This window comes from Giraffa tippelskirchi, chromosome 13, assembly GCF_054371585.1.
Source record: "Giraffa tippelskirchi isolate mGirTip1 chromosome 13, T2T-mGirTip1v1.2.pri, whole genome shotgun sequence".
Classification (NCBI taxonomy): Eukaryota; Metazoa; Chordata; class Mammalia; order Artiodactyla; family Giraffidae; genus Giraffa; species Giraffa tippelskirchi.
Genome location: NC_137287.1, coordinates 14,924,833 through 14,948,132, shown reverse-complemented (window position 1 = coordinate 14,948,132; position 23,300 = coordinate 14,924,833). Strand labels below are relative to the sequence as shown.

Below are 23,300 nucleotides of genomic sequence, written 5' to 3'. Positions count from 1 at the left end.
CGCAGAGGATGTGCTCGGCCGCCATCTTTATTGTAGTCCTTTCTCCTGTTTCCACAGGGAGCAGCCTTCGAGCATGAACTACAAGTCCCAGGTCACGGTCTCCCCTTTCCTGCAGCGGCCATCTTTGCTGGTAGATTCCGCCCCTTTCCCCTTCCATTGTCTGGTGGAAAAGAATAGAAGGGAGCCGGGAAGACTGCAACTCCCGTCAAGCTTTGCGCCAACAGGAGGGGAATTTCGATATTACCGGCGGGCGACGTGCCAAAGTGGTAGAATGAGGCGACCGCGAGAGGCTAGGTTGCCTGCCATTTTTATGGTAGTCTACTTATCCTCTTTGTCCTGCCATTCTTAAGGAACTCTAGAAGGCTAGGAAACTACTATTCCCATCGCACCTCCTAAGATGGACTACTAGTCAGGTGTCCGCCCCTCTTCCGCCATCTTGCTTGTAGTCCTCGTTCCTTTTCACCTTTCCATTGTTCCTGAAGAGTAGAAATGGCAGCGGGAAGGCAGCAGAAGGACTGCGACTCCCGTCAGGTACCACACACGCGGAGGGTTGTGCAGAAGAGGGCGTGTTAGTGCCTGGGAAGGAGGTCGGGCCGGGGCGGAAGGCCATCTTGTTTGTAGTCATCGTTCCCAGTCCTCTATGCTTGCAACCCGGTGCCTTGGGACAACCGGACTATAACTCCCGGCATCCTCTACACCCGATTTGGCACGTCCTCGGCCATCCTGTTTGTAGTTCCCGCTTACCCCAGCATCCCTTTGATCCCACGGTAGCACCATTGTCCGAAAGACTACTACTTCCGTCATGCCTTGCGCACGTTGGTCCTGAAGAGTGGAGGTTGTGGGGGAAGGAGGGGGCAGGGGGCGGGGTTCCTCAGGGAGAAGGAGGGAGTAAGGAGGAGGAGGAGGAGGAAAGGAGAGGAGAGGGGAGGGGGAAGAGAGGAGGAAGGAGGAAGGAGCTCAGGAGAGATGAGAGAGGCGGCCAGGGCCCCGGGCCGAAGCAGCGCGGGGCCAGGGGACCAGGGGGGCTGAGGCACGCCTATTGCCCCCTCCCCCTTTTCCTGTCCCCTTCCATCCTTTCCTTCCACCTTCAAGCTTGAGGAAGGGGATTTATTCAAATTTTATTTAAATCTCTATCTCCCGAGGGTCGCGCGCTGGGGGGAGGGGGAGAGGGCGGGGGGCGCGCGCAGGCTGTGGGGGCGGAGCCCAGCAGCTTTCTTCACCCCCCTCTGCTCGCCCCATAGCAGTAGCGTAGGGGGCCGCAGACCAGGGGCGGGCCCAGGGGAGGGGGGCAGGTTACAGGGACCCCCCCCTCCCCAGGAACTGGCGGTGGGCGGGGCTTGAACCCCGGAAACGGTGGGGGGTCCCAGGCCTGGCCCTGGACCCCTGGGCAGTGGGGACTGGGAAGGGGCCAGTTAAAGGGCCGGGGGCGCTGTGGAGAGGCGGGGCGGGGTGGGGGGAGGGGAGCTGGGACTCGGACCCCCGGACTGAGTGGGGCCCGGGCAGAAGCTGTGCACCCTGCGCCCGAGGAGCCCCCGTTGGCCTGGGGGGACTGAGGGACTGAGCCCCCCAGAGCAGGACCTCCCCCTGGAAGGGCCGCGCCGCAGCCCGTGGGAGGGCCTCGCCCCCGTCGCCCCCCATCTGCACTCGCCGCCGTCCCGGCCTCCGCCGGAGGGAGGGGCCGAGCGCCCTCGGGGGGCCGTGGACCCCGGCGTTCTGAGCGTTCCGCGCCCCGCGCCGCCCGGCCCCCCCGCCGCCGATGGCCGCCGACCCGCCGGGAGCTGCCGAGAAGGGAGAGATGGCTCCCGGGACACGTGTGAGGTGGGTTCATGCGGCTCCTCCTCACCCCCAGACCTGGGCAGCTCCCAGTCCCATTCATCCTCAGCCCAGCCTCTCTCTACCTTACCCGCCCCCAACCTCACCCTCTCTTTGCTCCAAACTCCTCATCTCCAGCTCTCTTTCTTGTTACCTCTCAACCCTGGGGAACTGGCCTTCCTTCCTAGACCCTGCTTCCCCTTGCAGACCCCCATCCCCGCCTGCAGTTGCAGCCCTCCAAGGCCCCTCCCCTGGAGCGCTGGAGGGCCCCTTTCCCCCCATGGATGGGTCTGGAAAGGGGGAAGCTGGGGTAAGACTCTGGATTTGAAGAGACCCTCCAGGCATGCTGAATCTGTGTGGGATCTTGGAGGATCTGGTTTGCCTGGGAAGGGGAGCCCAAGGGATTCCAGACAATTAGGGATGGAAAGCAGCTTGGGAAGCTGGGGGTGGGGGGCGGTGCCCATGAGCCCATCTTGAGTTCTATGGAGATGTCAGGCTGGATTCTAGAATCGCAGGGAATCTGGGAGATTGCCCAGGTTGACCTGAGGGACCCGTGAGGAGGCTGTCTTGGAGCAGAGGGAGCTCTGTGGCGAACAGAGTTGAAATTTGGGGCCACGGAGCGGTTCTGAAAGAGCGTCTCAAAGAAGGTCTCTGAGCACTGGGAAGTTGGGCAGCCCGGTGGATCTTCAGGGGTTAGATTGGGTGAGCAGGTTGCCATTGAATCTGAGGAGGAAATCTAGGTTTTAAGAGAAGAGCAGTTGGGTGTTAGTAGCTTCTGAGAGAAAAGAGAGAGGTCTGGAGTTGGCAGTCAGGAATCTGTGGGGATCTAGGAGGTACATTTGGGGTGTCTCAGCTTGGGGCGAGCCGGGGATGGAGCACATTTGGAGAACAGGGGAAGAGTTGGGACCTGTCTCAGGTGACTCCACAGACAAGGTGCCCTTGGTTTTCCCAGGAGCTTCGCTGTGGGGATGTCCGTGGGAAGGCCCTTGTCCCTCTCGGTAGTCTTCCCTGGGTCAGGCTCGGGAGTATGGAAGAAGTGTTAGAGTAGGACTGAGGTCAGGAAGCTAGTTCTCAAGGCTCCCGGAGGAGCCAGGTGAGCTGCTTCAGGAAGTGGGTGGCCTTTCCTAGAGGGAGGGGGGTTCCCCTGACCCCCCCCCCCCGCCACCGCCTCACAGGAGGGGCACCTCCTTGTTACTTGTCTCCCTGGGTAGGAAGCCAAGCTCTGGCTGCCTAGGAGTGAGGGGAAAGCTGCCAGGAGTCTTGCCAGCCAGGGTCCCCGTGGGTCCCCCTGACCTTGCCACCCTCCACCCACAGCCCTCGGCGTTGCTGACGCCCCCAATGTCGTCGAGCAGCCGGGGGCCGGGGGCCGGAGCGCGCCGACGCCGAACCCGCTGCCGCCGCTGCCGGGCCTGTGTGCGAACTGAGTGCGGGGACTGCCACTTCTGCCGAGACATGAAGAAGTTCGGGGGGCCTGGGCGCATGAAGCAGTCGTGCCTGCTTCGGCAGTGCACTGCCGTGAGTTCTGCCCCCGCGGCAGGGGGGCACCCTTCCCCAGCTGACCTCAGCACCTATCTGGGGGGCTGGGGGTGACTCCCTCGAGGGTCATGTAAAGTTGCCATAGGTTCACTCCTTCATTCACTGGCTGGTTCACATATCCGCCAGGCCCATTTCTGTCCTCAGCTTCAAGCTGGGGCCAATGTTAGGGTTCACAGAAGAATCCCTCCCACTCCCTACCTTCAGGCTTTTCCCAACTTTCAGAGGCAGAGACCCACAGAAAGCTCGGGCCCCCTTGGATCCCCTCCCCAGAGCCAGGAATGGGTCTTTGCCTTCTTTGGCCTCCTTTTTGCCTGTGAGAGTGGTCTCGGATTTGAAGCTAGTCTTACCCACTGTGTGACCTTGAGCAAATCACTGACCCTCAAGGGACCTCCTCCCTGAAATGTTTCCTTTGCTGAGTTGTAAAGGTCAAACAACATGGGTAAGAATGTACCTGCTGCCAGGCGCAGCATACAGTAGGTATCCAAGAACCATGGGGTTGTGCCTGCTTTCCTCATCCTTAGTGCTCCCCAGGGCTCCCGAGAGTGGTCCTTTCCCAGTAGCCGTAGGACCAGCTGCATCCTGTGTTCCCCTGTGCCACCACCTCCCTTTTCCCTGCAGTCACCCTTTCCTGGTTGGTCTCTTTGCCCCACAGCCCCTCCCTTTTTTTCCTTTGTCCCCTGACCCTTGCCTCAGTTTTCTTCTTCCCCACCTGCTGCTTCCCTGAGCCTGCCTCACAACCTTCTTGATATGACTCAGTATTACTCCTGATTTTTTTCTTAAGTCACATTGTCTGAGAGCTGCTCTCCCTTCCCTAAGATCAACCAGCTGCCCTTAGTGTTCCCAGGGGTCTTGCCAAACCCGGGTTCATTGTGGGGTCCAGGGCAACCGCTGTACGGCTCATTGAGCAAACTCAGACTCACCCCATGCTGTTGCCATGTTCCCTGCAGCTCTCTCTGAGTATTACTGTCACCTTGGCCTATAGTCTTCCCTTCTTTCCCAAAGCCAGCTACCTTGTCAGGTCACCTAGGCCCTGCATCCAGGTGCAGCCATCAACAGTGACAACTGTGTGTCAACTACCTTTTCTGCATTATCTCATTTTTATGACAATCCTGCAAGGAAAATCTTCCTAGTCCCATTTGACAGATGGAGAAACTGAGACATAAGGGGGTTAAATCAGTTCAAGGTCATACTGCCAAAAAGGAACAAATTCAGGATTTGACCCAGCTTGCCCCCCTGGGTTCTAAACCTCATCTCGCAGCTGGCCGGGGTCCCCAGAAAGAATGGTCTTTCTCCTATGGCTTGCTTTTGGGGTCCCTGACACCCCCTTTCCCCCAACAGCCCGTGCTCCCACACACAGCTGTATGCCTCTTGTGTGGGGAGGCTGGGAAGGAGGACACAGTGGAGGGAGAGGAAGAGAAATTTGGTTTGAGCCTCATGGAGTGTACAATCTGCAACGAGATCGTCCACCCTGGCTGCCTGAAGGTGATGGTCCTGGCGACCCTCGAGGCTGGGGTGGGGCTCGGAGTGTTGGGAAGTAAGAAGCTGGGGTAGGATGCCTCTTGAGTTTTTTGACACCTGACATCCACTCCTTGCCTCTGTCTACAGATGGGGAAGGCTGAGGGTGTCATCAATGCAGAGATCCCCAACTGCTGGGAGTGCCCTCGCTGCACCCAGGAAGGCCGGACCAGCAAGGTAGGGGCGGGGCTTGGGTGAGTGCCAGGCTCTGGGTAGGCGGGAGGTCGGGGGTTGGTGCAGAACCTCACCCCAGCTTCCATCTCCCCAGGATTCAGGTGAGGGACCAGGCCGCCGCAGGGCTGACAACGGCGAGGAGGGCGCCAGCCTGGGGAGTGGATGGAAGCTGACGGAGGAGCCGCCGCTTCCACCACCTCCACCCAGGCGCAAAGGTCCCTTACCTGCTGGGCCCCCCCCAGAGGACGTGCCTGGGCCCCCCAAAAGAAAGGAGAGGGAGGCAGGGAATGAGCCCCCTACCCCAAGGAAAAAGGTGAGCCAGGGAGCATGCTCACTCGATCCAGCTTAAGGGATTTTGGGAGCTGTAGTCCTGTTGCTTTGGGGGAGAACCTGGGACATTCAGCTTCATGGGTTCCCCCCAGGGGTTGTTGGGAGATGTAGTTCAGAATTTCAGGTGGGAGGATGACGCATGTTCAGTATGGAGGAGAGGTACAGGTGAGAAGCTACTGGCACTGGACAGGGAAGCTTTGGGTGCTTTAGGGAGGAGGGAGAGAGCATGCTCAAATTAGCTGCTGCAGAGGAGGAAGGAGGGGCTGGAAAGGGCCAGAGGGGGAAGAAAGAGGAGATGAGAGCATGCTCAGTGAGCCAAGACACTGGTTACCCGATGAGCATGCTCAGAGTTCTCCCTGAGGTGGGGGCTTCTGGGATTTGTAGTCTTAAGAGGCGAGCATAGATCTTAGTTTTGCGGACAACCAGGGGCTAATGGCGTTTCTCCTTTGCCCCCGTCTCCTTCTTGCCCTGGTAGGTGAAAGGAGGCCGAGAAAGGCACCTGAAGAAGGTGGGTGGAGACGCCTGCCTCCTCCGAGGATCGGACCCAGGCGGCCCCGGCCTTCTGCCCCCCAGGGTTCTGAATCCGAGCCAGGCTTTCTCGTCCTGCCACCCTGGGCTCCCTCCCGAGAACTGGGAGGTGTGCCGGGGACCTCCTCCCTCCCCTTCCCACTTTCCTTTGCCCCACCCTCTATCCTGGAGACAGAAATCTGTCCTTTCCTGCCTACCTTGTCCTACCCCAGCCCCGCTTGGCCACGATGGGCAGGCAGTTGGGCCCCTGGGAAGAATAGAGGGGAAGAGTGGGTTGGGGCCACGCCACAAGAGCCCTGGACTTGCCAAGAACCCTTGGGATATCGTTTGACCCATTTGCCTCATCTTTCCAAACCTTTAAGGGGAAAGAACTGAGTTCAAATCCCTGTTCGACCATTGACTTGCTGATTGGTCTTGGCAACTTATCAGCTGCTCTGGGCTTCAGTTTCCTCATCAGTGAAATAGAAATGATACCACTTCCCTTACCCGGTCTATGCCACAAAGCTGTTTAATGACATTAAAGGAGTTTTGTAAACTGCAAAGGGACTAGATTTGAGGGAAGTAAGGCCCAGAGAGGTTTGAAGACTTGTCCAAGGTCACACAGCAAAGCTATCATTCAGCTGTCACTTTGCACTAACACATCAAATGCCAGGGTCTGCCTGACTGCATTCAAATTCTTTCTCTGCCATTTGTCAGTTTGTCACCTTGGGCAAGTTCCACAATCTCTTGGAGCCTAAGTTTCCTCATATCTGGAAAGAGTGGCCCAAGTTGCCACTGCATCCCAGCACTGTGAGGATGTCATGAGTCAGCGAGGGTGGGAGGCTCTGCCCAGGGCCAGATGATCGTTGTTACTCTCATCTCATTGCAGAGACGCTCGAAGTTGTTTGGTCCAGCTTTCTGTGTTGTAGATGATGAGAAAGGGGCGTCCCAAGGTCACAGAGAGAATTGATAGCCAGGTCAATATGCAAAACTAGGTCTATAACTGTTCTCCACACCTTACTGCTTTTGGAAACTCATAAGCTATCGAGACACATAAGTCTTTGAATTCTTTGCATCAGCACCTTCCTGTAACAGATAAGGAAAGTGAGAAGTCCAGAGAGGGGCATGACTTGACTGAGGCCCCACAGGGCAGGAACTCAGGACTGTCCCTCTGGCTGTTCATCCCCCTGGTGACTTCTCGGGGGTCGGGGGGTGGGAAGGCAGGTACCAGGCCCTAGAACAGCCTCCGTCTCTCCCTGCAGAAACCAAAGCCGCCTTTGGCCTCTGCTGAGGGCCCGGCGGTGCCTTCCCCGTCACCCCAGCGGGAGAAGCTCGAGCGCTTCAAGCGGATGTGCCAGCTGCTGGAGCGGGTGCCCGACACATCCTCGTCCTCCTCGGACTCCGACTCTGACTCCGACTCGTCAGGCACATCGCTGAGTGAGGATGAGGCGCCTGGCGAGGCCCGGAATGGGCGACGGCCAGCCCGGGGCAGCTCGGGCGAGAAGGAGAACCGTGGGGGGCGGCGGGCTGTGCGCCCTGGCAGTGGGGGGCCCCTCCTCAGCTGGCCCCTGGGCCCCGCGCCCCCGCCCCGGCCCCCGCAGCTGGAGCGGCACGTGGTGCGGCCCCCGCCTCGAAGCCCCGAGCCTGACACACTGCCTTTGGCTGCTGGATCCGACCACCCCCTGCCCCGCGCCGCCTGGCTTCGTGTCTTCCAGCACCTCGGGCCCCGAGAGCTATGCATTTGCATGCGAGTATGCCGGACTTGGAGCCGCTGGTGAGTGGCCTGGACAGGCCTGGGTTCCATTGCCCACACGCTCCTCACTCGCTGGGTGACCTGCAATAGGTCCCTGAGCCCCTCTGGGTTGGGTACTTGTACTGATGATGCTTCTGTAGGATGTACGTACTGTAGTTGGTACTTCTCTATTAACTGTGCACAGGCTGCTTTTGATTTATTTGCTCACTGAACCCTCACAACAACTTTGTGAGGTGGGTATTGTTATCCTCATTTTCAGAGGAACCTGAGGTCAAGGTCATGTGGAGAGGAAAAAGTAGAACCAGGAATTTGAACCCAGTCCTTCTGGCTCCAGAGCCTTTCTCCTTAAAATTGTTACTTATGAGTGTTTAATATGTGCCAGGCGTAGCACTGACTGCTGTACTTGCATCCTCATCTCTCTCTTCTGAGGACAGTCTTATTATTGATCCCACTAACACATAAAAAGGGGCTTCCCAGGTGGCTCAGCAGTAAAGAATCTGCCTGCCAGTGCAGGAGCCTCAGGAGACTCAAGTTCGATCCCTGGATGGGGAAGATCCCCTGGAGGAGGGCATGGCAACCCACTCCAGTATTCTTGCCTGGAGAATCCCGTGGACGGAGGAGCCCGGTGGGCTACAGTCAATGGGGTCACGGAGAGGGGGACACGACTGAAGCGACTTAGCGCACATGCACGCACACCTAAGGAGCCCTTTACGGGGCTTCCTTGCTTCCCACTGCAGAGGGCATGAGTTCAGTCCCTGGTGGGGGAACTAAGATTCTGCTGGCCATGTGGCAAAACCAAAAAAAAAGAAAGCCCTTTGCTGAGCGGCTCCTGCTCCCCAAGTGGCAGCCATATTTGGGCCTCCTGATTATGCTCGGAACTTCTTTGTGGCCTGGAACCACCACCAGCATCCTCCGCTTATACTCCTCCCATCTCCCCAATGCTTCCTGAGTCTTGTTTCTATAGGAATGTGGGTCTGCCTCTCCAACCCCTGGTCTTACTCTTCAGTCCTGTCCCTGACAACCCCCACCCTCACCGCCCCACCAAACTCCTCCAGCACTCCTTCCCACCCCAAAAGAGCACATAGAGGCTTTCTGCGTGTTGACAAGCCTTCATTCATTTTCATGTTCCCATGTAAGTATTTGGGGCAAATATCATATCTGTTTTATCTTCATGTTCTCAGCACAGGACAAAAGGTAATGTGTGTTAGTTGCTCAGTTGTGTCCGACTCTTTGCAACCCCATGGACTATAGCCTGCCAGGCTCTTGTCCATAGAATTCTCCAGGCAAGAATATTGGAGTGGGTTGCCATTTCCTTCTCCAGGGGATCTTCCCAATCCAGGGACTGAACCCCTGTGTCTTGGATTGCAGGCAGATTCTTTCCTGTCTGAGCTACCCGGGAAGCCCAAAGGGTAATGTAGGTGCTCAAAACACATGTTATTAAGTGAGTAAATCCAGGTTTTTTCCCCAGAACCTTACTGTGGCCTGGGCATCCTGTTGGGATGTGCACACATTAGTTGATGTGATTCTCATACTAACAGCAGCCCTGTGAAGGGAGGCCATGAGGGACACTCACAGTCACGGTGCAGTCCGTGGCTAACCTTAAAGCCCAGTCTTTTCCTAAGGATTCTGGTGTGCTTGTTCACACTTGCTGGTCTGTGGAAGCTACAGAGCTACGAGGAGGGGAAGGCAGGGTCTGGAGGTGGATTACCCATAGTTGAACCTTTTATTTTTTATTTTTTTTTATTTATTTGGCTTCGCCAGATTTTAGTTGTGGCATGTGGGTTCTTAAAGAGTTGGGGCATGGGGGATCTGGTTCTCTGACCAGGGTTTGAACCTGGACCCCCAGGAAAAGTCCCCCATAGTTGAATATTTCTCTGCTGAGCTGTATGCTATCAGGCTAGTTCCTTGTCTGTGCGTCAGTTTCTTCATCTGTTAAAAAGCAAACCAAGGCATTTACTTCATAGTGTTTTTGTGAGCTGATACAGTAAAGAATTGAGGAGTACCTAGGAAATAGAAACTTCTTAGTGCCTTAACAGCAATCATTATCACTGGTTCAGCTACAAATATTTACTGAAAGCACAGACTTTAACATTCTGGGAACTCAGATCTGTGCCCTTGAAGAGTTTGCAGTCAACCTGCAACATAATAGAAACAAGTAGTTATAGCAGTTGCTGGGATCACCTCCTCCACCTCTAGTAGTCATTGGGGAAACGTTTACCAAGGCCTCTTGGTCAGGGCCAGCCCTGTGCTTGGTACACTGGACCCAGAACTGATGAAGACCCAATTTCTGCCTCAAGGGGAGACTTGTGACTGCAGGTGGACGAAGGAGAAAAGCTGGACTGGATGGTGATTTCCTGCTTGGGCCTAGGAGTTTAGTCCCCATGGGTTTCGTCACCTGTGACTCCTGTACTTCTTGGATGAGTGGCCGTGGGTCGATTGCTACACCTATCAGGGCCTCAGTTTTCTTATCTTTAGTCTGGGTTCATATCGATACCTTGTAGGGATAAAATTAGGTGATTCTTGGAAAATACTTAGCACAGTCGCTAAAGGGTGCTAAATGCTCAACAAAATGGTGGTTTTGGATGAGCAGAATGAGGGTAGGACAGAACAAGGGCCTGAGGGGGGCACAGTGGGACTAGTCCAGAGGCTCTGTCAACCTTGGCACTGGCAGGGCCTGTGGGGATGAAGAGAAGGAACTGGAGTTGAGAACTTCTTAAGAAGCAGAATGGCTTGGATTTGGTGACTAAATGGATGTGGGGGTAGTAGGGTGACATGCAGCTGGGTTTCTGGTTCATGAGCCTGGATGGGCAGCAAGATCATGGCCCAAGCTTGGGAATACTTAGCAAGGGCAGGTTCCCAGGTCAAGCCAAGTGCTCAGATTTGCCAGGTTTGGTCTGAAAGGCCTTTGGGCCCATCAGGAACTAACAAGAGAGCACCTGGAGGTGCAGGGCTGTTGCTAAAAAGAAAGATTCAAGTTTGGGAGTTTTTAATCTAGAGATAGCAACTTCCAAGGAAGAGGGCAGAAATCAGAATGTCAGCACTTCTGAGTTAGAGAAAGAACAGCCAGAGACTTGGAGGGGATTGGGAGCACGAGTGTGTCCCGAAAGAGAGATTGAGACGAGAACAGGGTTGAGTGTTGGTGAGAGATCACAGGAGATCAAGGACCAGAAGTGTCAGTTGGATTTTGCTCCAAGGAGGCCTGGCTATCTTCTGCTGTGCTGTGGCGGGGGGTGAGGGCACTGGAGCCAGGTTGCCTGGAATTGAGGTTGGACTTGATCTGTCTGTTCTCTGCCATGTCCCTAGTTTCTAGGATACCCGGCATACAGGAGGTAATGAAAAAACACTTGTCGAATGAATGAAAGTGAGGAAATCGGGATGGTGTGTGAAAAAGAGGCAGCAAAGGTGGGGCTGGATAGAAATTTGGAGGTGGGAGAGCAGGAAGTTGCAGGCTTTTCCCATCGGATGGCTTCCATCTTCTCTTGGAAATGGGAGGCACAGTGATCTGCCCAGGTCAGGGGAGGAAGGTGGGGTGGTGGGGGGAGGCAAGGCCTGGGGGAGTTGCAGAGTCCCAGGGAAGAGGGTGGAGACTTCGCTGGAAATGAGCAAGGAAGGGACTACACTGCCTGGTCAAGGCAGCAGGACTTGGGACTAAACACTGATGGACGGATGGAAGGACCTCAGTGCCAGCAGGGAGCCCAGAGAGCTGATGAGGAAGAAGTGGCTTGGGTTGGAGCCTGGGAAGCTGTGAAGTCCTTACGGGTAGCAGTTTGGGCTGGTCTAGCTCTGTGGCCCCAGAGGGCCTCTGGAAGAGGGAGGTTTTGGACTCAACTTTGCAAGTGGGCTGAGTTGGTCAGGGGTGTCTGGAGTCAAGGGGAAAGGGAGTGGGGTAGGGCATTTGGCCATCAGGCTCAGCCTCCCCTGGGTGATGGATGCCTTGGCCTTGGACTTTCCAACCTCGTACCTAAGTGTCATTCTCTAGTCGAGGAAGAGGGCTTCCCAGGTGACTCAGTGGTAAAGAACGTGCCTACCAGTGCAGGAGATGTGGGTTCGATTCCCTAGATCAGGAAGATCCCCAGGAGAAGGAAATGGCAGCCCGTTCCAGGATTCTTCCCTGGAAAATTCCATGGACAGAAGAACCTGGTGGACTACAGTTCATAGGGTCGCAAAGAGTCAGACATGACTTAGTGACTGAGCATGCATACACTAGTCTAGGAAGAACCTGTCTACGTCCACCTGTCACCCTCGCAACAAACTTCCATGGTCCTGTTGGACATTTAGACAAGAACAGTGACTGCACTAAACACTTCCTCTGCATCGTCTCTCCGTTTTTTTTTTTTTAAACATCTTTTGTTTAATTATTTTAAATCACTGTTTAGAAAAAAATGAAACTAGAGTTAATTTACTCTCCCTTCATTTTTGCAGCAAACCTGTGAAATCAGTGCTGCTTTTATGCCATTTTGTGGTTTGGAAAACGGAGGCTCAGAGAGAGCAAGTGACTTGCCTAAGGTCACTCCGAGCACAGAGACAGCAGAGCTGGGGCTTCGATCCCCACCACTCAGACTCCGCACCTCGGAGCTCTGTGCCCATGTTCGTCCAGCCTGGCATTCCAGCCTTTCTGGCCAAGACACCCCTACCCTGGGCTGGCCTTCCTCTGAGCCTCACCCCTGCCTCTTCTCAATGTTGGAGCTCTCAATCCAGACCAGCTTGCTCTACGACCTGGCTCTGCTACCATGTAATCGAAGTGGGACCTTGAAATCAGTCTCCTACCCTCCCTGGACCTCATTTTCCTGACCTCTAAAAAGGAGATGGTGATTATAGTATTCACCTCCTAGGGCTGTTGTGAGGTTAAATGTGTAATGCGTAGAACGTAGTAAACCCTTGGTGAACATGGGTTTTCATGGGTGAACATGAGGTATTCGTGCTGGAGTCATCGTCTTCGTCATCTTCATTGTTAAGGTGAGATGATGAATCGCCTTTTGTTCCTACTGCCTAAGGTTCTCAGAGCTCTCCCCCCCTCTTTTTTTTCTTTTCTGTGTACTTGGCCAGGACACTGGTTCTTCCTTATCTGAACTCAAATCTTCTTCCTCCTCCCCTCGCTAGAATTAACTACTGCTGTGCAGCATGCAGGATCTTAGTTCCCTGACCGGGTATCAAACCTGTGCCCCCTGCAGTGGAAGTGCAGAGTCCTAACCACTGGACTGCTAGGGAAGCCCCAACTGTTGCCTTCCTTCAAGTCTCAGATCTGGCATTGTCTCCCCAGGAACCTCCCCGTCCCAGTTTCTCACCAGCTCTTATCATGTCCCTTGTTGCCCCAGTTACTGTAAGACTCGGCTGCCTCCCCCGTTTCCTCACTGTTTGGTGTCTCGACACTTAGTATCAGTAGGGGGCCCTTGGTGACTGTTGGCTGCCACTCTGAGATTTAAACTCAGTGTTCTGGTCATCCAAGGGCAAAGGGACAAATTAGCTGCAGCCAAGAAAAATCAGGAGAGACTTCCTGGAAGAGGAAGCACTGGAGCTGAGCCCTGAGGGATCCGGGTTGGTTGGCAGTTCCATCAAAGACAAACATGTGCCAAAATGGGTTGGCACCAGATAGCAGGTGTCTGTTGGTAAGCAGATGGTTTGGCCTGGCTCTTGTGGAGTGCAGTATATAGATACAGTTGGTGGCCTGTGTGTGCCCTCAGGGGAGGGGTTCCCTGCTAGCCATGTAAGATCCAGGAGGGCTTCGAGTTGGTGGCGACAGTTGAGCTAGAACTCACGACTGGGTCAGAGTGAGCAGAGAGAAATTTTGGATGGAACGGTATTTCACTGAGTGGAAGGAGATAAGGGACAGAACCTAGGGGCAGAAGCTGGATTGAAGGTGGGTAGTTTTTTTTATTTTTTCCTTTTCCTGTTTAGAATTGGAGAGATTTGCAAGTGTTTATTGTTTGAGTGGGTGGAACCAGGAGAGGCAGAGGCTAGAATGCCAGAAGAGGAAGGGAAGTGGTAGGAGGTGGCAGGTGGGACAGAGGGTGGAGTTTTTTGGATCAAAGCCTTGGTGTGTGTGTTTCCAGCTTTCCCTAAAATGTCACCCAAGGGTTCTGGAGTTTGCCTGAGAGTTGCAAGTGGCACAAAAACTTGGTTTGATCTTTCTATTATTAATAGTTTTGAAAAGAAATTCCCCCATTGGGTGCTATTATATCTTTCGGATGTGTGCATGCTCAGTTGTGTCCAACTCTTTGGAACTCTGTGGACTGTAGTCCACCAGACTCCTCTGTCCATGGAATTTTCCCGGTAAGAATACTGGAGTGGGTTGCCATTTCCTCCTCCAGGGCATCTTCCTGATCCAGGAATCGAACCTGCATCTCATACATCTGCATTGGCCAGCGGATTCTTTAACACTTGACAACCTTTCTAATACTTATCTCCCTGTTTTAACAAAAATTGTCTTTAGATGGCAGCCAAAAGCCATGACAACACCTAGCTAGAATTTAATAATCCTGGTCTGTTTTTATGGTGTTTATGTCTAAGTGTAACATATGTATGTGAAACAATACTGGTTTTCAGTGCAAATACTGGTTTTAAGAATTGATTTAAAGATAAATTTATGTTCTGCAGATAAGTGGATACCGAATGACTGGAGTTTGGGCATCTCTGCCCCAGCTCAGGGCTTCCTGAAGGGAAAGCTTCCAGAACCGGGGCTGGGAGAGAGATAAGAGACAGCTTCCTGGTTCCCCTCCCCACCCCTGCTGCTTCTGATACAGTTAATCTCCACAGTGGGAACTTTCTGACATGGCTTTGAACTACTTTACTGAAAGAAACTTTTCAAACTGCATCTCAAGGAACTTTAGTGTATTGGGTTGGCCAAAAAAAATTTGTTTGATTTTCCATAACAGCTTCAGTGGGGTGGGGGTGGGGGGACCTGAATGAACTTTTTGGCCAACCCAATACTACAGTGTATTAGAAGATGACTTTGGCAGAGATGGGGAAGGATTCCCTAGTAACATCAGTTTGGGAAGCCCTTCTCCGGTTCCCTGCATGTTGGTCTCATCAAGGCTGTCAGAGTTGCTGGAGACCAACCCGTTTCACTTTATACAGGCCTCATTCATCTTTGTAGTTTCAACAACTGGGACCTACTAGGCCTTCCATAAACACTGACTGAGTGAATCAGTGGGAAGCCATAAATGAAGTGTGTGGTAGGGGTGCTCCGTGGGAGCTTTGGGTGGTTCACACTCGCTTGGCACCATCCATTCATGCAGCCGATGTACAGCAGGTAACCTACGTACCTGGCTCGGTGCTGGGCACTGGGGGTGCTGAGGGGAAGAAGCCAGGGCTGCCCTTGTGAAGTCTTCATTCTGGCTGGAGGCTCACAGTAATCACAGACTAGTAAGTCAAGCCCTGGGCAGCTGGTCCTCAGGATGAGCAGACGCGGATCACGGGCAGAAATTAGTAGAGGTGAGAAGTACCCACAGCCACCATAACTAGTGAGAAGCCCAAGGCAGAGGATGGGGGCTGCTGCTGGATCTCTTTGGGTCTCCATCAGGTACAGTGTGTAGAGTATGTGTGTGTCTTTCTCACAATGCTTTAGAAGCTTTAGGCCCACTCACTCTAGATTTTTTTTTTTTGGCTGGGCTGGATCTTCATTGCAGGGCGAGGCCTTCTTTAGTTGTGATGCTCGGGCTCTAGAGCACACAGCCTCAGTAGTTAGGTGCAGCACGCAGTTTATCCAGGTGCTCCGTGCCGGCTCTCTAGTGGCAGTTCATGGGCTTAGTTGCCCTATGGCATGTGGGATCTTAGTGCCCCAACCAAGGATCAAACCCATGTCCCCTGCATTGGAAGGCAGATTCTTAACCACTGGACCACCAGGGAAGTCCCTGTAAGGTCCGCTAACTGTAATAACCCCATTTGATCGGATAACCACTTTGTAGGCAAGGCCCACCGTTGACTGTCATCTTTTGTGTTATAAACAAGGCCTGAGGCCCAGGGAGAGGGATGGGCTTGCCTAAGATCTCACATCCAATTAGTGATGTAGTTGAACCCCAAACCTACTGTTCTTGGCCTGTGTCCTGGGGCTTCCTGCCCACCCCTGCGGTTTGGTATGAACCAGGAGAGAGCTGGGGTGAACCAGGGTGGGGATTGTGGGTTCCCTGAGACTGAGCTGAGGACTGAGGTCTCTGTCTCCCCCTTGTGGCCAACAGGTGCTATGACAAGCGTCTGTGGCCTCGAATGGACCTGAGCCGGAGGAAGTCACTGACCCCGCCCATGCTTAGTGGTGTGGTTCGCCGCCAGCCTCGAGCCCTGGACCTCAGCTGGACAGGTGTCTCCAAGAAGCAGCTCATGTGGCTTCTGAACCGACTGCAAGGTAGTGCCAGGTGGTGAGGTGGGGCGGGGATGAGGGAAGGGAACAGACTTGGGACGGAGCCCTCCTAGCACCTGTTTCCGGGGACCTTCCCCCTCCCCCAGGCCTGCAGGAGCTGGTGCTCTCTGGCTGCTCCTGGCTCTCTGTCTCTGCCCTGGGCTCAGCCCCACTGCCGGCCCTGCGGCTCCTGGACCTCCGCTGGATCGAGGATGTTAAAGACTCCCAGCTCCGTGAGCTGCTGCTGCCTCCGCCAGACACCAAACCAGGTGCAGCCTCTCTTGGCTCCTTTGTAGGAGGGGTTCGACAGGCTGGGGGATGAGGCCTCCACGGTCTCTTCCGACTCCTGCTGGGTGTTAAAGGATTTGAAGAACGGACAGAGCTTATGAAGTTGAGGAGACAGGCCCTGTTTGGCCCATGTTCATTCATTCACTTTCCTGCTGTATGCTGAGCCCTGTGATTGGAGCTTAGGGGGTGGGATGAGGAAGATGTAGCCCCTGACTTCCAGAGGGGAAGATAATTAGGGGACGAAACGCAGTGTGGGACAGGAGGATGACACAGAATTCTAGGAGAAGCCAGGGGATTGTGAGTGAAATCTCTGGGTGTGGTGGGCACTACTGGGGGAGACTTCTCCCAGGGGAGCAGCGGGACTGCTGTGGAAGAACGCAGGCCTGGGGTGGCTGGTCAGTTCCGTTTGTCAAGAAGAGCCAGACAAAGGATCTTCTCTGAAATATCCTGGTTTTTAAATGAGGGCACGTAATTCAGATTCTTTTTAAAATTCATGTGTGGGCCCAGCAAAGATATGATTGAGCAGTAGAATTGGCCTTTAGATCCTCTTGCCCTGAAGTGAAAGGATGAGGACTTTTCTGAGGGAGCAGAGCAGAAATGAGGGAGCCAGCTGACTTGCAAGGTTGTGTGGAGGTGGTGGTTTCATTTCCTGAGTCAGACCCCAGCCACCTCTTCACCCTGCTCAGGCCCTGGCCCCCGCCACCAGGTAAAGTCAGCTTCATGGCACATAGCCTCTGGGCCCAGCCCTGGGTAGGGCCCTGGAGACCTCAAACTGAGTGAGCCCCATTCCGCACCCTGGTGGAACCCCAGTCATGCAGAAGTAGAAGGGCATGACGTGGTAATGGCTGGTCGGTACGGGGGTGGGGAGGTAGGGAAGGAGGGTGATGAGAAAAGCCCTCCTTAAGGAGGTGCTATTTGAATTGAGTCCTGAAAGAGACAGGGTTTTCCCAGGGAGTGTGAAGGAATAAGCAGTTTTGTGAGGCCTGGGAACCTTATTGGCAAAGAGGGGATGCTGGAATCTGGGGCTGGTCTGGTAAGTACCGACCTGGTCACTTTGGGGGTCCTATTTAGGTGTGAGGTGGGAGTGCTGAGGCCTGGGGCTCTTCATCTAGTCTAGCCAGGAGCTGGGATACTCAGCATTTTCTCTGGTCCCCACCAGTCTGTTCTCCATGATGAAGCCAGGGGAACCACCCAGAAGATCAGGTCTATCCACGTCACCTCATGCTTTCCACTCATTCTTGTTGTTCCCTGGTGGTCTTTGGATGCAGATCAGTATTTTACCATGGTCAATAAGGCCACTGGTCTAGTTCCCACTGACCTATGCTGTCCTTACATTTCAGCCACCTCAGCCTCCTTGCCAAGTTTCCTCCAGCCCCAGGGCCTTTGTCCACTCCTCTTTGCCTAGAATGCTCTATCCTCCTTCGCCTGATACCCAATTGCTTTTTAGGCCTCAGTATCAATGTCACTTCCTCCTAGAAGCCCTCCAAGATCTCCTCCTCCATTGAGATGAGAGTCCCTCTTCCAGAGAGCAGTCCCCTCCTAGCATATCACTGTACAGTGGTGAAATGATTTGGTTAAAATCTGTCTCCTCCCACAAGGTTCTTAAGCTCCATGAGGTCAAGGACTGTTGACTCACCCCAGCACCTTGCTTTGGCAGCTCTCTTTCATGCCACCCCATCCCCCTCACAGCAGTCTTGGAAGGGGAGTAGAGAAGGGACTAGGATTTCTGGGTGAGGCCCCAGAGGGCTTGAGTGATGCTGCAAGTCACACAGGCCAGGCCAGATCTGAACACCCACCCGTGGCCCTCTCTTCCTGGAGCTGGACTGAGCATTGAGAACAGTGCGTTCCGTGAGGTGAGAATGTGCTGGTTGCCTGACAGACCAACTCCATCTCCTCCTGCTTGAATTGACTTCAGTCTAAGCCCCTTTATCAGGAGCTCGCAAAGGTGAGCCATCCAGGCCCCCACAAGCCTAATGTGCTCCTTGAGACTCTACCCACTTTTTTTTTCCCCTTGGCTACACTAGGTGTTTGTTGCTTCACTCGGGCTTTCTCTAGTTGCAGCAAGCGGGAGCTACTCTTTGTTGCAATACACAGGCTTCTCATTGCGGTGGCTTCTCTTGTTGCAGAGCAGGGGCTCTCAGGCACATGGGCTTCAGTAGTTGTGGTGCTTGGGCTCAGTAGTGGCTCATGGGCTCAGTTGCTCCTTGGCATGTGGGATCTTTCTGCACCAGGGATCGAATCCGTGTCCGCTGAATTGGCAGGCGGATTCTTAACCACTGGGGCACTATGGAAGTCCTCTACGCCCACCTCTATCCCCTTGGCTTCCTGTCCTTGTGTGGCATTCCTGAATCAACAGTGCAAGTTTTCCTACTTCCTTGGTTTGGCCCCTGCTGTTCTCTGCCTGGCTACCCTTCCCTCCCACATTCCTTCTCGTTCAAATAAATCCCTGAAGGCCCACCTCAGTGAAATCCTCCTTGAGCCCACTTGCCTTGCCCCAGCCACATGAGACCTCTCTTTCCTCCGCTTCCTTCTGTTAGCCTTTAGCTGTGGCCTGAGGTTGAGGGCATCTGCAGGTATATCCCCTCTCCAGGCTCTCAGCTCCTCAAAGAGAAAGGGAGAGAATTCAGAGCTTGCCAAGTAGGTGCCCAGAGGTGGCCTGGCAGGTTACAGAAGTGGTAAGCTTGGTGCAGGACGTTAGGGAGTACACCTTGCCATCCAGCTTCAGCATCGTCGTGGGGTGAATGGGGTAGCCCAGTGATGCTAGATCTTACAATTTTTCAGGGAAAAGCTCCATATCAAAATTTCTTTATAAAAATGGCCTTTTATGTAGCATCCTGGTGGCTCAGATGGTAAAGAATCTGCCCGCAGTGTGGGAGACCCGAGTTCAATCCCTGAGTCGGGAGGATCCCCTGGAGAAGGGAATGGCTACCCACTCCAGTATTCTTCCTGGAGAATTCCATGGACAGAGCAGCCTAGTAGGTTACAACCCACGGGACCGGACAGGAGTGAGCGACTAACACACACCTCTTATGTAGCATCAGTCATTAAGAAAAATGTGAACACTTTGCAGATCCATAAACACTCGTGCAGGCTAGTTCCCTGACTTGGTGTCGTATGATCTAGTTTATTTCAGGGTGAGGCTGGGGCCTGGAAAGCTGATAGCATTGTGGTTAAGAGTTAGGACTCCCGAGTCACAAGGCCTGGTATCTTGGCTCTGTTCATCCGTAGTCATGTGATCTTGAATAGCTGGCTTGGGGATGTAAGCCTGAGTTTTCTCATCTGTAAACAGGAATGTTGATCAGAAAACTTGTCTCCTGAGGCTGTGGTTCTTAAAGCATGGTCTCGGGACCAGCAGCTCAGTGTTGCTGGAGAACTTGGTTTTTCCTTTGTCTGGATTTTTTTTGACCATCCCATGTGGCATGCAGGATCTTATTTTCCCAACCAGAGATTGAACCTATGGCCCATGCAGTAGAAGCACAGAGTCTTAACCCGGACCTCCAGGGAGGTCCCAGGAGAACTTGTTAGACTGCCTGGGGGCAGGGCCCGCAATTGGTTTCACCCAGCAGCCCAGGGAGATACAGAAGTCAGTCTCTGTCTGTCTCTCTCTCGTTTTTTCTTTCTCTCTCTCTCTCTCTCTCATTGGAGAGCCACTGGGCTAGGGGCAGGCCACCACTTAGCCGCTGCCTGGCCTACAGTGCGTGCTCAAGCATAGTTACAAAAATGGAAATGCAGGATCATGGTAGATGCAATATAAAGGAAAGCTTTGGGGGCAGAGATGAAGGGTGGGAGCTCTTCTACCCCAGAGATGGAGGAAGGGGAGGCCTCTGAGCTCAGACGGGAAAGCCAGGGACCCTGGCCAGGCAGGGGACTGAACACAGGTGGCCTTGGGCAGGGTCCCCTATGGAGTTTGGCTCAAGTGTTTCTGAAGGAGGGAGAGGAATTTGGAGCCGAGCCAGGGGTGAGACCTTGTAGGAACTTGAATGTTCTCCCAAGTAGATTAGACTTCTCTGAGGTGCCCTTGGAGAGTTTTCAGAAGAGGGATGTGGTCTCATATGTTTGAGAACTGCTCTTTTTTAAATTAATTTTTATCGGAGTATAGTTGCTCTACAATGTTGTGTTAGTTTCTGCTGTACAGCAAAGTGAATTAGCTATATGTATACAAATATACATCCCCGCTTTGGGGGATTTCCTTCCCATTTAGGCCTCAAGAGAGCACTGAGTAGGGAAGGTTCCATGAGCTATACAGTAGGTTCCCATTGCTTCCATATTTGATACGTAGTAGTGTATCTGTGTGAAGCCCCGTCTCTCAGTTGTCACCCTGCCCCCTTTTCTCCCTTGTGAGAATCGCTGTCTTTTGATAAATGAGGAGGTGAGTCAGGAGGCCGTCCTGTTGGGGATGTCATTTGTTGGGTGAGTGACTATATATTGACAAGCATCAATGTCCCAGGTCCTGTGCATAGATCAAGAACAAGACAGACAAAAATTCCTGCCTGCGTGGAAGTGGCATTCTGGTGCAAGGGTCCCCAACCCCCGGTATTACTCCCCGTGGCTCCCCGTCGCTCCCATTACCACCTGAACCGTCCTCCCCTCCCCCAGCCCTGTCCGTGGAAAAATTGTCTTCCATGAAACCAGTCCCTGGTGCTGAAAAGGTTGACATCAGTGAGAAAAAGAGGAGAAAGTGCAGGAAAGGAGTTGGAGTACGTGGGATGTTATAGTTCCGAATGGCATAATCGTAGAAGGCCTCCCCGAGGAGGCAGTGTGAGCAGTGGACAGGTGAAATGATGGCGACTTGTGTGGGTTTGGGGGAGAAGAGCAAGCCACGAGCCACACAGAAAACGCAAGTCGAGGTTCCCTTAGAGTGGGAGCAGGTCAGGGGGTGGTGAGGGAGGAAGGTGGAGACATAGCCAGTGCGGGGATGGGAGCGGCCCACAGTGGTGACCTCTTCTCTGCCTACCGCAGGGCAAACGGAGAGCCGAGGGCGGCTACAGGGGGTAGCAGAGCTGCGCCTGGCTGGCCTGGAGCTGACGGACGCCTCCTTGCGGCTCCTGCTGCGCCACGCACCCCAGCTGAGCGCCCTGGACCTGAGCCACTGCGCCCACGTTGGGGATCCCAGTGTCCACCTCCTCACGGCCCCCACCTCCCCGCTCCGAGAGACCCTAGTACACCTCAATCTCGCCGGTAAGCGCCATCCCGTATTTCTCCATCCTTCCAGCCTCCTGGGCCCTGTGGTCCGGGCGGACCCCCTGCTCACCTTCTGGTCTCAGCTGCCGTCGCCCCACCCCCAGGTTGTCACCGCCTCACGGACCACTGCCTCCCGCTGTTCCGCCGCTGCCCGCGCCTCCGCCGCCTCGACCTGCGCTCCTGCCGCCAGCTCTCCCCGGAAGCTTGTGCCCGGCTGGCAGCCGCCGGGCCCCCTGGCCCCTTCCGCTGCCCAGAAGAGAAGCTGCTTCTCAAGGACAGCTAGTTGGGTGCCCCCCACCCTCCCCCAGGACTCATCAGGAGCCTGGACCTCAGGCCTTCATTTCACCCCTGCCAGGAGGCCAGGTCACCCACCTCATGACTTGGGATTCCTGAGTTTTACGACTTGAGGTTCCTGCCCAGGGACTTGAGCCAGCCTCCCCCACTTTCTATCCCCTGCACTGATATCTCTGGGGGTCTCTTCTTCCCATCCCCTCCCCCTTCCACCTGCTTCATCGTCCATCCCCTGGGGGAAGCGGGTCAGAGGTACTGGGGGGCGCTGAGCCAAAGGGCTGGTGGGAGGGGGGTTGAGGTGCAGTTTGAGGGGGGGCAAATGGGGAGAGTATCTGCACACAGGATGCTGGGAGCAGGGGGCTGGGGGAAGTGGAGGATGGGCTGGGGGGTGGGGGGCGGGCGGAGAGCAGACCATCAGGGGTTCAGGGAACAAAGACCAGATACTTGGAGTTGGGGGGGTAGGGTGGGGGGGCCAAAAAGGGAAACCAGAGGAGCAATTGGGGATCCAGGTGTCAGAGATGAGGGGACTCGGGGAACCAGGGGAAAGCAACAGGGCTGAGTGAGGGGCGGGGGGCAAGAGCAGGTGCAGGGGGGCAGTAGTAGCCCCTCGGGGTCACCCCTCTCCTTCCTCCCTCCCCGGATTTCAGTTCCTTCTCCCCAACCCTGACTCCTTGAACGTCACTGACAATGGCAGCTATCTTGAGGAGTGGGGCCCGCGGGCCTGCCGGCTGTTTCAGCGCGCCCTGGGGAGTGGTGAGGGGTACCCCAGCCCCCTACCTGCCTCCCCGCACTATACTTGAACATTCATCTGTACTGAAGTGTTACTTGAACCGGGGGAACCTCGGACCTGGGGGAGCCAGAGCTTAAGGGTACGGGACCAGCTTGGACTGAGACTGGACTGGTGGACCACCCAGTTCGGACTGGACCACCCCAGGCTCTCTTGCTTTACTGTATTGAGCAGCTCCACCCCTCCTGACCCTGAGGTGGGGCTGGCGGGTGGTGGGCCAGCCCAGATGGGGAAGATGGGGCTCCTCCAGCTTGGCTCTTCCCACTCTTTCATCGTCATGGAACCTTGTATCCCATTTGCCCAGGGAACTGCCACTCCTGGTTGCCATGGAATTAGCAGCCAATGGACACCTCCCAAAGCCAGTGCTAAGGCTGGAAATGGCCCCTCTTAGTTGCCATGGGAACTTAGTAACGACTCTTGGCCCTCCCCTGTCCCTTCTTCTGCGGGGGCGGGGCTTTGGGATCCAGGGATAGGGGCAGGGGCCAGGTCCCACCCCTCAGCCCGGGTCTCCCTGAGGAGCCAGACTGGCCCAAGTAGGGGAGGGGGGAATATCCACATACCTCAGGTAACAGGGAGGTGCGCGGGTGGGGGGTAGGGTCTGGGTGGACCAAAGGCCGGAGGGGAGGGGGTCCTGGGGATTCGCAGAAGGCTTGAGGATGGGGCCGCTTAGGGGAGGGGGAGGAGGCAGCCCAGCGAGGGATAAGTAGGGGACCCAGCCGGGCTGGGCTCCTGGGCCCCGGGTCTGTATAATATGGTTTGCTATAAAACTCAAAATCTTCCAGCCGGGGCCGCCG

At 54.8% G+C, this 23,300-nt stretch overlaps 1 protein-coding gene across 6 annotated transcripts; it reads left to right on the top strand.

The window, feature by feature from the left end:
• Nucleotides 1-396: 396 nt before the first annotated feature.
• FBXL19 (F-box and leucine rich repeat protein 19) lies at nt 397-23,293 on the top strand. 6 transcript variants are annotated; one of them, XM_081558252.1, is made up of 11 exons: nt 397-531; nt 3,127-3,327; nt 4,687-4,830; nt 4,954-5,040; nt 5,132-5,350; nt 5,843-5,875; nt 7,137-7,648; nt 15,802-15,965; nt 16,067-16,228; nt 21,207-21,425; nt 21,533-23,293. In XM_081558252.1, exons 1-11 carry the CDS (start codon nt 490-492, stop codon nt 21,709-21,711), a joined length of 1,962 nt encoding a protein of 653 aa, XP_081414378.1. In that variant the 5' UTR covers nt 397-489; the 3' UTR covers nt 21,712-23,293. The 6 variants fall into 6 exon arrangements, with proteins under 6 accessions (XP_081414378.1, XP_081414377.1, XP_081414379.1 ...); XM_081558251.1 differs by lacking the exon at nt 397-531 and adding an exon at nt 918-1,818 and having other exon boundaries at nt 5,843-6,004; XM_081558253.1 differs by lacking the exon at nt 397-531 and adding an exon at nt 937-1,818.
• Nucleotides 23,294-23,300: the final 7 nt, after the last annotated feature.

Bases quoted from the DNA above. Each gene is read 5' to 3' on its own strand.
- FBXL19 (XM_081558251.1), top strand. From the start codon at position 3,151: ATGTCGTCGAGCAGCCGGGGGCCGGGGGCCGGAGCGCGCCGACGCCGA. The intron at 5,041-5,131 runs GTAGGGGCGGGG...CCATCTCCCCAG, and splicing joins AGGAAGGCCGGACCAGCAAG to GATTCAGGTGAGGGACCAGG. The intron at 7,649-15,801 runs GTGAGTGGCCTG...TGTGGCCAACAG, and splicing joins TGCCGGACTTGGAGCCGCTG to GTGCTATGACAAGCGTCTGT.